This window comes from Ahaetulla prasina, chromosome 1 (genome assembly GCF_028640845.1).
Source record: "Ahaetulla prasina isolate Xishuangbanna chromosome 1, ASM2864084v1, whole genome shotgun sequence".
Taxonomy (NCBI): Eukaryota; Metazoa; Chordata; class Lepidosauria; order Squamata; family Colubridae; genus Ahaetulla; species Ahaetulla prasina.
The window spans coordinates 179,765,790-179,780,026 of NC_080539.1; the positions used below are offsets into that span (position 1 = coordinate 179,765,790).

Sequence of the window (14,237 nt, forward strand, 5' to 3'; positions counted from 1 at the left end):
CAAAGATGAAGAAGATCATGCAGTATTATAGTATGATAAGATGTGATAAAAAATGTAAAATGTTAAAAAATACTTGAGTAATAACTATGTATTGTATATAAATGAACATATTAGTTTAGTAACATATATAAGGGAACCACATTGTGATATAAAATGGAAAAAAACCTGCTTAATAAAAATTTAAAAAAAGAACTTAGGCTTAGATTTTTAAATTTAGAGGGGTTTTAAATTGATTTTAAATATTTATATTTTATATTTTATATTTTATATTTTATATTTATAGAATAAGTTTTTAAGGATTATTTTAATTTGTATATTGATATTGATGTTTTATATCGGATATGAACCGCCCTAGGTCCTTTGAGATGAGTGATATAAATTCGAATAATAAATAAATAAATAAATAAATAAACTATAGTGTATCATAAGATTTAGGATTTGGTTCACTTGGAACTTCAAAGATATATTTTTATATTGAAAAAGTATTGGAATTTCAAAATGTTGCATTGTTGTCTGTTCTCCTTTTTTCTGCTTTTTTTTGTTTCTGTTGTATTTTTTTCCTTTTATTCTCCCCACCCCCGGTTTCACCTAGACGTCTTTTTTATGTACATGAGATTTCTTAATAGGATTTTGTTGACTTACATTTACATCTGTTCATATATGTTCTCAAATGTAAAACATTTTTTAAAAAACTAATCTTTGAGACATAGCTGTGTTAGACAGATGGACTAAAGAAGGAGAGAATTAAAATTATACAAACATCTATAGATAAACAAAATCAGCTGCTTTCCAAATATGAGTTTGATCTTCCTTGCTTGCATTCCCAGTCTCCAAAGATGAATGTTACACATTTTAGAAATTGCATAACTTTTCCTAGACAAAACCTCTTTACAGCAGTAATAGCTGGGAGGGAAGAGTATATTAATTGTTTGTTAATAATGTTTGGTTAGGAAGTAATCAGGGGTGAAATGCTACCGGATTGGACCGGATCGGGCGAGTAGGTAGCGGAGTTTGGTTCTGGTTCGCAGATTCGGTAGCAATCGCTGGCTGGCCACGCCCCCGAACCAGTCCATGGCCCGCAGTCCAGGCTTCACAACACCAGAGCACCAGGAAGGCAGCTCGCCACCTGCTCGCCCTCGGGTCAGGGGCCGAAGCCCATTCCCCGAGGCCCCGGAGCCGCCGCCTTCCCCAACCAGGTCAGGGAATGCACCATTCCCCGACTCTGGCCTTTCCCCAGAGCTGCCGCCCGCTCTTCCTTCGCCCACTTGCTGCCCGCTCACCGCCTTTCCCCCTTCGCCTTTGGTCAGGGCCCAGGGATACCTCATTCCCCTGAGACCCCAGAACCACCCCCTGCTTGCCGCCTGCCTCAACCGGGTCGGGAATGCACCATTCCCCGACACCAGCCTTGTCCCGGAGCCGCCGCCCCCTCTTCCTTCGCCATGCAGCATATACTTACTTTCTTCCAGAGGCTGGCTGCCAGGAAAGGCAAGAGTCCAAAAGTTGGAGTCCCTCTCCTTGAATCTGCCACCACCATTGCTGCGTTTTCCATGCACCGACTGCATAAGCGCACACCCTTTTATTTCATTTATTTATCAGCGGCAGGTTGGGTATGCGCTTGCGCAGCCGGCGCATAGAACAAGGCGGCATATTCAAGGAGAGGAAATCTGGTAACTTTTGGATGCTTGCCTTTCCCAGCAGCCAGCCGCTGGAAGAAAGTAAGTATATGCCACATGGCAAAGGAAGAGCGGGCGGTGGCTCCGGGACGAGGGTGGTGTCGGGGATTGGTGCATTCCCCGACCTGGTTGAGGAAGCGGCGAGCAGGGGGCGACTCCGGGGCCTCAGGGAATGGGGCATCCCTGGGCCCCGGCCCCTGACCAAAGGTGAAGGGCGAGCAGGCGGTGAGCGGGCGGTGAGTGGGCGGCAGCTGTGGAGAAAGGCCAGAGTTGGGGAATGGTACATTCCCCGACCCCGTTGAGGCAGTTGGCGGCTCCGGGGCCTAGGTGAAGGGAGAACAGGTGGCGAGGGAAAGGGAAAAGAATTTTTTTATGCCTACTGGGTTCTGTGGGTGTGGTTTGGTGGGGGGGTTGTGACTGAGTGGGCATGGCTGTGAGTGACATTGAGTTGGCCACACCCACTCAGTCACAGGGCACACCCACCCACCAAGCCACACCCACGGAGTAGGTAGCAAAAAAATTTAGATTTCAACCCTGCAAGTAATAGAGCACTTTGCAAACAGCAGCACTGTAATCTTTGCTTACTCTTGGCTCTTTATTATGTCCATTTTTAAGCTCCTGATTAGATATGGAGCTTGTTGTTTCTGTTAAAGCAGCAAACTGTTAGAGATACTTTCTCTGTGTGTCTGAATAATGCTTGTTGCACACTTAGTTTTTTCTGCCTATTTTGTAGAATGAAATGCAACCCAGAAAAGTACCTAAAATACAAAATAAACTATAAATTAATATTCGGTAGTTATCTGAATATTAATTTATACAGTTTATGTTGTATTTTATGTACTTATCAGAATGTCTTCTAATAAGAGAAAGCTTGTTAGTGCTAATTGACATCCGGTCTGTCTCTTCGTGAACTCCAAACAACCATTTTTCTTATTAACTTCTTAAAATGTATGCCCCTTCTGTCATCAGACCTCATTTAAATTGGCACACATGTAACATGTTTGACTATACGCAGCTGATTTAATGTGCAAAGGAGGGGTTCCTTTTATCCTGTCCAATCAACTTTTCTCTTGCATTTTCTTTGATGTGTTATCTATAACATGGAATGTAAACTAAGGATCTGGGTTCCCTCTTTGAATGAGAGGAATCCTTTTTATCAGAATATTCTAATAAATTATAATTAAACAATCTTTCAGTCGGTCTGTCTGATTGGAAAATATGCATATTTGGCTTTTATTCCAATGAAAAAAAGAATTGCAATCAGCCACCGTTAAAAAATGTTTGCAAATATGTGTAACTGGGCAGTTTCCTCTACCACCCCACATCTGATACATCTATGTTAATTCTGCTTAGGAGAGTATGGAAATTGAAGCCTAAACGTATAAATCCAATGAGATCCACAGATATCTGCCTCTCAGCAGACAATAGACTGGCAATCTCTTTTTGCATAAACAAAGTACGCTCTAAACATAAAAGAAGCAAAACTGAGTAATTACTGGATAACTCTGAAGTTGGTCTGAAAATATATAGCCAGACATAAAGCATGAGAGTCCCTGCATATATAGGAAAAATATCAGAGAAAGATAAATGCAGAAGACATGACTTTCAAATGGCTCAAGTAAAGGAGCATTTTTCCCCTCATCCCTTTTTTTGGGACTTAACTGGTAAGGAGAAATCTCAATGTGTTCACAGTTCCATACCTGTAAAGAGTTAAATGGAGGAATGCCAAGAAAATTCTGGTATATCTCCAAAGTATCTTATTAACTATAGTTTAATCATTAGCAAGGATGACTGTGTGATACTTGGTCTGCCTTTCTAACCTTAAGGGGTCCATTCCTTCAATTAATCTTAGCTTTCAGCTTGAATCAAGAATTTTATTCTTCTATCTTATTTGGATCTTTCTATCTTATTTGACTATTGTGTGGCAAACTTTTTATTAGAACCACAAGAGAACTTGCCAATTAAGAGGAAATGGATTGGATTGTTTCTATTTCAATACTGTTCCTATCTACACTTATGATTATGCTCCTTTTCAAAATGGGCAACCCCTGGAAGAAGAGCTCCAAAGATTTTCCACCAGGACCCAGGCCTTTGCCTGTTGTTGGAAACCTTCACATAATGGATCTGAAGAAACCTTATCAGACAATGTTAGAGGTAAATTTTCCATCTTTTTGTTGCTGGGCAAAGTTGTAGCATTCTGTGACTTTTGTAGGTGAGGGAAATGACAACTTGCTCTGACCAAAGATAAATGAGAGAAGAATGGAATGCTCTTATTAAACCAAATGGTTCATTCATTCCCGACAAATAAAAGAATGTCCTATTCATTCTTTTTTTCTAATCTAATCCCTGAACCTAGATAGATAGGCATCAACAATATATATTACTATAGAAAGACAAAATGGATAGTTTTGAAATGAGGGCTTTGAAATGTGTGCAATAATGTTCAGTTCATGTTTGTTTGTTTGTTTGTTTGTTTTGTTTTGTTTACATTTATACCCCGCCCTTCTCCGAAGACTCAGGGCGGCTTACAGTGTATAAGGCAATAGTCTCATTCTATTTGTATATTTTTACAAAGTCAACTTATTGCCCCCCCAACAATCTGGGTCCTCATTTTACCTACCTTATAAAGGATGGAAGGCTGAGTCAACCTTGGGCCGGGCTCGAACCTGCAGTAATTGCAGGCTTTGTGTTCTTAATAACAGGCTTTTACCAGCCTGCGCTATTCACCGGCCCAAACAATTTGTTCAAACAAATACATGGTATAATTTTCAGTAAATACGTACACGCAAACAGCTGCAAAGTTTCTTGGGATTTGCGAACTTTTATCGTCAATTCATCCCCTCCTTTGCTCAAATTGCTTTGCCAATCACCAGCCTCTTAAAAACTAAAGGAGATACAAAATCCAAACCATCATTACCTCTCGAATGGTCAATGGAATGTCAAGCAGTGTTTGAAAAGTTGAAACGACTGTTTGCTGCTGCCCGACATGGATGTTCCTTTTTTGGTACAAGCAGATGCTAGTGATGTAGCGGTCGGAGCCGTTTTGCTCCAAAACAATGCTGATGGTAAACTACAACCTTGTGCTTTCACTTCTCGAAAATTGACTGAAACTGAAAGAAGGTGGGCTATTTGGGAGAAAGAAGCATTTGCAGTTCATTGGGCTCTTCGCACATGGAGACAATTCTTAGAAGGTTCTAACCATCCTTTTGAAGTTTGGACTGATCACAAAAATCTGGAAGCGCTAAAAAGTCCTAGAAAACTTTTGCCTAAACAAGCCCGCTGGGCTCAATATTTTAACTGTTTTAATTTCACCTTACATTACATTCCCGGGGGAAAGAACTTTTTGGCAGATGCTCTTTCATGTCTGCCCCAATAAAATGGTACACGCTCTGAGGTGGTTCGTCCAATACTTCCCATTCAGCAATTAGCAGCTCCGGCTATAACCCGAAGCCATACCAAAACCGAGACATCACTGCCAGATGAATTAACTAAGTTGTTTAAAGAAGCTTTGAACTCCAATGACTGGTTCTTGGCTCATTCACACGAATGCACGCTCCGTGATGGACTAGCTTGAATTGGAGCAAAACTATATGTTCCTCTATCACTCAGAAAAACCATCCTAAAACGATGCCATGATGCTAAAATGGCAGGACATTTTGGGTTTGTGAAAACCTTGCACCTTCTTAAAAGACAATTTTGGTGGCCAAGTCTTAAAAAGGACATTCAATCGTATATAGCAAGTTGCCCTGTTTGTGCATCATCTAAAAGGCCTCCAGGAAAACCTCCTGGATTACTTCAAACAGTAGCCTGGCCAGGAGCCCCATGGAAAGAAATATCCATGGATTTCATAGTGGAGCTACCCGAAAGTGCAGGCAATACTGTAATCTGGGTAGTCACAGACCTTTTCTCCAAAAAAGTCCATTTTATTCCATGTTCCAAAATACCCTCTTCAAAGACTCTGGCAAAGTTGTTTGTGCAACACATTTATAGACTCCATGGAGTTCCTGAACGCATCATCTCAGATCGAGGAGTTCAATTCATTTCTCAAATTTTGGAAAGAATTTTTGCGACTGATTGGCTCCGCCCAAGGATTAAGCTTCTCCCATCATCCCCAGACTAATGGAAGTTGTGAATGCTCAAACTCGGTACTAGAACAATATTTACATTGTTACATTAACTATCAACAAGACAATTGGGCAGACCTACTACCTTTTGCAGAAGTAGCCTACAATAACTCAATTCATAGTAGCACGGGATTTACTCCTTTTAAAGTAGCTTCAGGCCAAGACTTTGTTCCCATCTCAGAACTTCCAAAGGAAAAAACCACGGTTTCATCCTTGTCAGAATGGATAGATCAAATACAAAGCACATGGAAAATGACTCGTAAGACGATTGATGACGCCCACCGTGCACATAAAAAACAAGCAGATAAAAAACAAATACAAAGTTGGAGATAGAGTTTATCTCTCCACCAAATATTTACAAACCACTCAAAAATCTAAAAAACTGGGACCTAAGTATGTGGGACCTTTCCCCATAGTGAAAATCATCAACTCCATGACTGTACAACTAGAATTACCAAAAACACTTAGAAGAATTCACCCCGTTTTCCATGTGAGCTTGCTGAAACCAGAACACAGGTCTACTTTCCGTGCGAACCATACAACCCCTCCTATACCAATTCTCATAGAGGGCGAACAACATTTTGAAGTAAAAGAAATCTTAGATTCAAGAAAACATAGAAGTTAAATTCAATATCTTATTGCTTGGAAGCACTTCCCTTTGTCCCAAGCTGAATGGGTGAACAAGGAAGATGTTCGTGCTTCAGAAAAGATAGCACAATTCTATAAAAAATATCCTGACAAACCCTAACTTTTCTCTTTTTCTTTCTAGGACTAACGTCCTTGTTGCAGGAGGGCCGAATGTCAGCCTCCACTCCAATCCTCACATCCTTTTGTACTCTTTATATTCAGTAGTTAGATTGCATGGGGTTTTTATGTGTAATGTAAATAGCTCATGAATTCAGTTTAAGTAGAGAGGGCCCTTTAAGAGTGTCATCTGACATAGTTTGAATTCAACAGGAATGTTAGAATGTGCGCTTTCAACGGACATTGCATTCCTGAGATGATTTGCAGCCAGAGACCTGCGGAAGAAGATTACCACGGGGAGCCGAGAAGGAGCTGGCATTGGACCAAACCTGCTGACCTCTTGGGGGGAGGAGAGACAAACAATGGGATATGGAATGTTAGCCATATTTTGTCTCAGATTCAACTTTATACTGCTGCAATCATGATGTATTTAGTAAAAGTACTTTTCTTTATTTGCAAATGAAGTCAAGGTGTATTCTTTCCTAAATATAATCAGAGGCAGCCTGATTATATCGGTTGTTCTCTGCCCTAATGATTTCTTCCAATAACCAGTTTACCAAACTGCTCAGAAAGTTAACAACCGGTTCTCCTGAAGTGCTGCGAACTGGCTGAATCCCACTACTGACCTATACCTACCATAGTACTGCCTTATGTCTAAAGATATTTACCCACGTTGTAGGGCTGCAATACTTTTATCCTTCTCATCTTTTTTATTACCTTTTCCTATTGGCATTTTAATATTATATTACTTTGTTGCTTTTCATGTACACTGAGAACTTAAGCACTGGAGACAAATTCCTTCTGTATCCAATCACAATTGGCCAATAAAGTATTGTATTGTATTGTATTGTATTGTATTGTATTGTATTGTATTGTATTGTATTGTATTGTACTGTACTGTACTGTATTGTATTGTATTGTATTGTATTCCATTCCATTCCATTCCATTCCATTCCATTCCATTCCATTCCATTCCATTCCTGCTAGAAGGAAATGATTATGGTGCTGTGATCCATGAATATTCTGGTTCAAATACACTCTTAATAACTTATTTTCAGTTCATTTCAAAACATAGTTACTTCTATTGTGTATTACTGAAATCTACCATAGAATCTGCAGCAAAGTCTTATTACTTGGCCTGTATAAATGGTCTTTTTTCTTAGATAAATATTAAATAAATAAATATTTCTTAGATAAATAGATAAATATTTTTATTATTATAAACTTGTATTTTGATCTATGATATTTAAGTTATATTCTCATTGTGCTTTATAAAGAGTCACTTTTTTTGATTGCAGCTATCTCTCTCATACTTTCTTTTTTCCAGCTATCGAAACAGTATGGACCCGTGTTTAAAATCCAACTGGGACTCCAGAAAATAGTGGTGCTAACAGGCTATGAGACCATAAAGGAAGCTCTGGTGAATAAGGCTGATGTATTTGCTGAGAGGGCACCTGTCCCCATATTTGAGGAGTTTTCAGGGGGTTTTGGTGAGGATCTTCCTTTCATGTCAATAAAATTTGGAAACATATGACTCTACAATGGAGCATTTGTAACAAAGGTATCACAGGAGCAGAACAAATTAGAATTGACTGAAATTGGTTTTTAATTTAGAAATAACCAAACTTTTTCCAAAATAATAACTGAAAGAGATATAAAGGAACATAGGGAAAAATGAAAGTTTTTTTTTAAAATAAATAAATAAATAACTGTACATACCGTAGCAACAGAAAAAGGAAAAACCATGTCAGAAACTAAATATAGGAAGCAACTATAGAAAAATAATATAACAGAATAAGAGAATAACAAAGTTGGAAGGGACCTTGGAGGTCTTCTAGTCCAACCCCCTGTCTAGGCAGGAAATCCTACACTACTTCAGACAAATGGTTATCCAATATCTTCTTAAAAATTTCCAGTGTTGAAGCATTCACAACTTCTGGAGGCAAGTATAGTATAGCTCTTGCTAAGATTTAGTGTTGTTCGTTAGATAATTCTGTATATTCTGGAATAAACAATACCATAGGGTGGGTTTTTCAAAAATATGATGTATTTCTTTGCTATCTTAAAAATGTCACTAGCCAGTTTTCTACATTGGGATGGTATTTGAAATCATTCTGCAAAATGGGACCACAGACATCTTCCTCTAACAATTATCAGAATATTCTGGGACAGAATTACTTGGCTCTCTCCCAAGCATGAATTAGATCAGTGTTTCCATACACACCAACTTTAAGATATGCGTATTTCAACTTACAGAATTGGCTGGAGAATTCTAGGAGTTGAAGTACACACATTTTAAAGTTGAAAAGGTTGAGAAACTCTGACTTAGACAAACACTAAGGTAGCAATATTAGAAAACTTAATAAATGTTTAAGAAATGTTCCTTAGATTGGAAGAGCCAACTGGTAGGGAGTACCTTTCTTCACAATCAGTTGAAATTTTGCATATTCTTTGGTTTTTCAGGAGTAGCTTTTTCCCATGGTGAGAACTGGAAAGTGATGAGGCGTTTCATGTTAACCACATTACGGGACTATGGGATGGGTAAGAGGTCTATGGAAAGCAGAATAGCTGAAGAGTGCAGTTTCCTGGTAAAGAAGTTTGAATCTTACAAAGGTAAGTTGGTGTTTCTTCTGGAGCTCAAGAACTTATATATCTTATGTTATCTTGATGGGGTTGAGGTTCCTGCATGACATACTCCAAACTTCCAGAACTTTCGTTCTTTTTAAAAAGTTTTTACTAAAGAGTATTCACAATGCTGAAAGATAATAAAAACTCAAATCAGAAAAAAAAAAATAGAAAATAGAAAAAACACAAAATGCAAAGAGGAGAGAGAAAAGGATCAAAGAGAGACAATCTCTCAAGAAGAAGAATAAAAAATAAAAAACAAAGATAGAAAAAATATTATTTAAAGAAGGGGCTCATTTCTTGCAACAAATACAGGAAAAAAATTTTTTGTGAATGTTCAGACTTTAATAATATAATCATGATTTCTTTCATTTCTACTAATTCTTAAGTAGATAACTCCTTCCATTAGACTTTTTTACATTTTGTTTTGTTTCAAATTTTTTATTTTATACCATATAAAAATTCCATTTTCAATTAAACAGTGTGTTGTCTTGGTACAAATCGTTTTAGGAAATAATAATCACAATGTTTACAACCATATTCATTACATTAATATTGATGATAACAACAACAACACATCAAGAAATTACAGCTTCCTGCAATAACATCAGTGAAACTGCAAAAAACTGTACTACTCGGAACATTGTATATTTTAAGAAGTTACTTGGTTAAGAAGATGCTGGCAGCAGCCTATATCAACCGTTAGCACCAGTCAATGATATTTGTGACACATTTTTAAATGATCAGTTGACTGAGTTTCATGTTTAATGAATAAGAGATAATAATAATAATAACAACAACAACAATAATAATAATTAATAATTAATAATTAATTATTGGTGCCATGTCCAAGAATTTTACAAAACAACTGCAATTTCATTGCAGCTTCCTGCAATAACACCAGCGGCAGCTTCCTGCAATAACACCAGCGGAACTGCAAAAAACTGCTATTCGGAACATCATATATTTTAAGAAGATACTTGGTTGATACCTAGAGCACTGGCAGCAACCCATATCAACCATTAGGACTTGACTGAGTTTCATATGAATAAAAGAGATCTTATATCATTGATCTTTTTCATATATTTCCCTGTTTCTAGCTCCTGCTTTTGTTAGCTAACCATTGATAAAATAGGTTCCAGGTCAAAAAGTATTCAGTTTCTTTCTTTTCCTTAATTGTAAGTGGTAGTCTATCCATTTCTGCACATTCTAGTATTTTTTTAATCACATTTTCACCCGTTGGGATCTCTTCACTTTTCCATTGTTGTGCAAATACAATTCTAGCTGTAGTCAGTATATGTAAAATCAAATATGCATTCCCTTTATTATATTTATCCGGTAAAATGTCCAACAAGAATATTTCTGGTTTCAAATCAATATGTTGTTTTATCATTTTTTCCAACTATGTATGTATTTTTGTCCAATATTTTTTTTGCTTTTGGGCATGTCCACTACATATGATATTATGAACCAGATGTCTGATGGCATTTCCAACATTTTGCAGACTTATCCTTAAACATCTTTGCTAACCTTAAGGGCGCAAAATGCCATCTATAAAACATTTTACAAAGATTTTCTTTGTATGATGTAAACATTGTTAATTTATAATTTCTATCCCATAGTTTCTGCCATTTATCTAAGTCAATCAGATAGCCAGTTTTTAGCCCACACTATCATTGTCTCTTTTACTTGTTTATCTTCCATCTTAATACTTAACAAATAGCTATATATTTTCTTTATTAGTTTTTCATCTGTCCCTGTTAATATCTGATCTAATTCTGTTAATTCTTTATAAAAGCCATACATTTTAGCATCCTTCTCATATCTGGATTGTATCGGCACATATGACTCAATCCCTTGACCACTCAATTCTTGTTTAGTTTTAAATTTCCCCTTTTCATTCAAAATATCTTTATATCTAGTGATATTCTCCATATCAATAACATTTGGATGAATCAGTGCCTCCGTTATGGAGAGCCATTTTGTTTTTTCCATACCATAAAAAAGCATGCCAACCCAGTTGGAGATCATGTCCTTCCAATGTTAATAATCTCTTTTTTAAAAACAAGTTTTTTTTATTTTTTAAAAACAAAATAAAACATACAAATCTTTGTTGAAAAAGATATCGGTCGGGTACATATTCAAACATATTTCAAATTTCATCCTCTCATTATATCATTTATCCAATATTTTCCCCTATTCAAATGTTATGGTAGCCCTTTTGTTTTAAAATCTATTCCTTCCCTTTAGAATAGAATTTATTGGCCAAGTGTGATTAGACACACAAGGAATTTATCTTGGTGCATATGCTCTCAGTGTACATAAAAGAAAAGATACCTTCATCTAGGTACAACATTTACAACACAAATGATGGTAATAGGGTACAATTTATCCTGGAAAATATCTAGTCCCAAAATATCTCTAAAAATTTTCATATAGTCATCATCTATATTTTTCATAAATTCCATTTTCTCTTTGAAACATTTAGTATAGATCTAAAGGCAGTCATTATTATCCTTTCTTGAAGCAGTCATGCCATCACATCAACCTAACAATCTACAAGGGAATAATCCAATAGAGACTATTCAGTTCCTGCTATCATCCTCTGCCTCTAGAAATCACTATCTTATATCATTGCAAATCATAAGTAACATTATTTCTTTTAATCAAGAATCATTTTCTATAGTCTTTCCCTCATTCCCCAAAGTTTCCTTAAAAATTCTGTAATTATCATTCATGTTTTGCATAGTTACAATTATCTGACATAGATCGGAAGACAGCCTTTTAACATCCTTTCTAAGGCGGTCATGCAATCACATCAACCTAGCCATCTACATGGGAATAATCCTAAAATAAGAACTATTCAGTTCCTGCTATCTTCCTCTGTCTCTAGAGCCATCTATTAAAATTACAAATAAAAAATAACAATGTTTCTTTTAAAATTTCAGATCATCCAAAACAATTTCCCATATCCATCATTGCCCAAAATATCCTTAAAAATTCTATAATTCTCATTTGTAGTTTACATAAATCTTTTAGAACCTATAATATGAATCTAAAGACAGCCTTTTAACATCCTTTCTTGGGGCGGTTGTGCAATCACATCAACCTATCAATCTAAATGGGAGTGGTCCTAAGATCAAAACCACTCAGTTCCTGCTATCTTCCCTGCATCTAAAATCATTATTTAATATAATTACACAACATAAGTAATAGATATTTTTAAAGTTTCAAGACATCAAAAACAACTTTCTCCTTATTATTCTATTTAAATTTAAAATGAAAAAATCTTTCCTTGAGGATTGCTCTAATTCTTTAAGTTATTGCTGATTGTTAGATTCGGGCAATAACAAGGCAGGAGACCAGGATAGTGACAACAGCTCTTTACTATATGGTGAACCCAGCAGCCCGGGCTGGGAAAACCCTCTCTTTATACAGTTTATCCAGAGGCTTCATCCAATCAGCAACGTGCTTTTTTCCCGCTCAGTTTTCCCTCCAAAACTCTTAAAGATACATTACACTCCTTCCCTCCCAGAGAACACTTTACCAATATTTACATAGAATTAACATCTTATTTTTCTACGTAATCACGCAAGTAGACTGGGCGTCTCCTGACTCTTTCGGACCTGCGCAATTCATTTTCTGGGAGTGAGTCGAGCTGACCGGAGGGACTGTTTGTTCCTCTCAGCTCTTCCTCTAGGCCATCCGGCCCTGGATTATTTGCAGCGTCGTCCCTGCTGTCTTCAGGAGGAACCGGACCTCCTGGAACCCAGATAAGTCCCGCGTTTGCCCCGGGTTTGAGTCAGCTGTGGATTCAAACATTGGATAGTCAGGGCCTGTTTCGTCTGATTCTGCTTTACCGGTTATGCGTTTCCTTATTTGGTCTATGTGGCGCTTCCATACCCGGCCATCCTCTATTTCTACTAGATATGATTTTGGTCCTGTTATCTCTAGGATTTTTCCTGCTAACCAGGTCGGGCCCTCGCTGTAGTTGTGTGCCCACACTAGGTCGCCTACTGCCATCCCTCTTGTTTTACCGTGTGCCCCTTTGTAACCGTCTGGTGTGTAGTTTGGGTTTAAACGGTCCAGTGGGCACCTAAGCTTCCGACCCATTAATAGCTCTGCCGGGCTGCGGCCAGTTGTTACACAGGGGGTTCTGTGTTGGACTGCTAGGAATGTATCGATTTTTGTTTGCCAATCGCCTGGCCTGATTCTGGACAATGCTTCCTTTGCGCTCCGAACGAAAGGTTCTGCAAGGCCGTTCGTCGCAGGGTGGAAAGGCGCCGAGAGGACATGCCGGATGCCCTCCTCTGCCAAGTACCCCTCAAACTGGGTTGCCGTGAATTGCGGGCCGTTATCGGAGACTAAAGTGTCCGGCAACCCGTGGGTCACAAATAGGTGCCGTAGGACTGAAATCATGGCCTCGGCTGTCATGGATCTCATGAGAATGATTTCCAGCCATTTGGAGTAGGCATCGACTACTACCAGAAAGGTTTGGCCGTGGAAGGGGCTGGCAAAATCGATATGGATCCTAGACCAAGGGCCCTGGGGTCTCTCCCATTCCCGAATCGGGGCCGTTGGGGGTAGCGGTCTGGACTCCTGGCAGGCCTGGCATTTCCCTACCCTTTCAGCAATTTCCGTGTCCATTAAGGGCCACCACACATAGCTTCTCGCTAGACCCTTCATTCTCACGATCCCTGGGTGGCCTTCGTGAAGGATCTCCAATACCTTTTTCCTCAATTTCTCCGGGATTACCACTCGATCCCCCCATAGCAGGCACCCCCCTTGAGCTGAGAGTTCCCCACGTTTTTTCACAAATTCTTTAAAACGCTCGCCCGGCGCAGCGGGCCAACCTCTTTGTACCCAACCAATTACAGTCCTTATTGTAATGTCCTTGTACGAAGCCCGAGCCACCTCTTTGGATGTGACTGGGCCAGAGTCCAAAGAGTCAATTAGCAGAACTGGTATCCCCGGAGTGGGGTCTTCGATAGTCTCTGGTAACGGGCATCTGCTCAGGGCGTCCGCATGCCCTAATTCCTTCCCTGGCCGGTGTAGTAGTTTGTAGGAATAC

At 38.5% G+C, this 14,237-nt stretch overlaps 1 protein-coding gene across 1 annotated transcript in view; it reads left to right on the forward strand.

Annotated features, from left to right (window-relative positions):
* The first annotated feature begins 3,524 nt into the window (after positions 1 to 3,524).
* The window catches only part of LOC131197596 (uncharacterized), a 62,877-nt gene continuing 52,164 nt past the window's right edge, over positions 3,525 to 14,237 (forward strand). Inside the window, exons 1-3 of the mRNA XM_058181890.1 lie at positions 3,525 to 3,827; positions 7,869 to 8,031; positions 9,005 to 9,154. Coding sequence (XP_058037873.1) covers positions 3,645 to 3,827; positions 7,869 to 8,031; positions 9,005 to 9,154 — 496 coding nt within the window. The 5' untranslated portion in view covers positions 3,525 to 3,644. The remainder of the gene's footprint in view (positions 3,828 to 7,868; positions 8,032 to 9,004; positions 9,155 to 14,237) is intronic.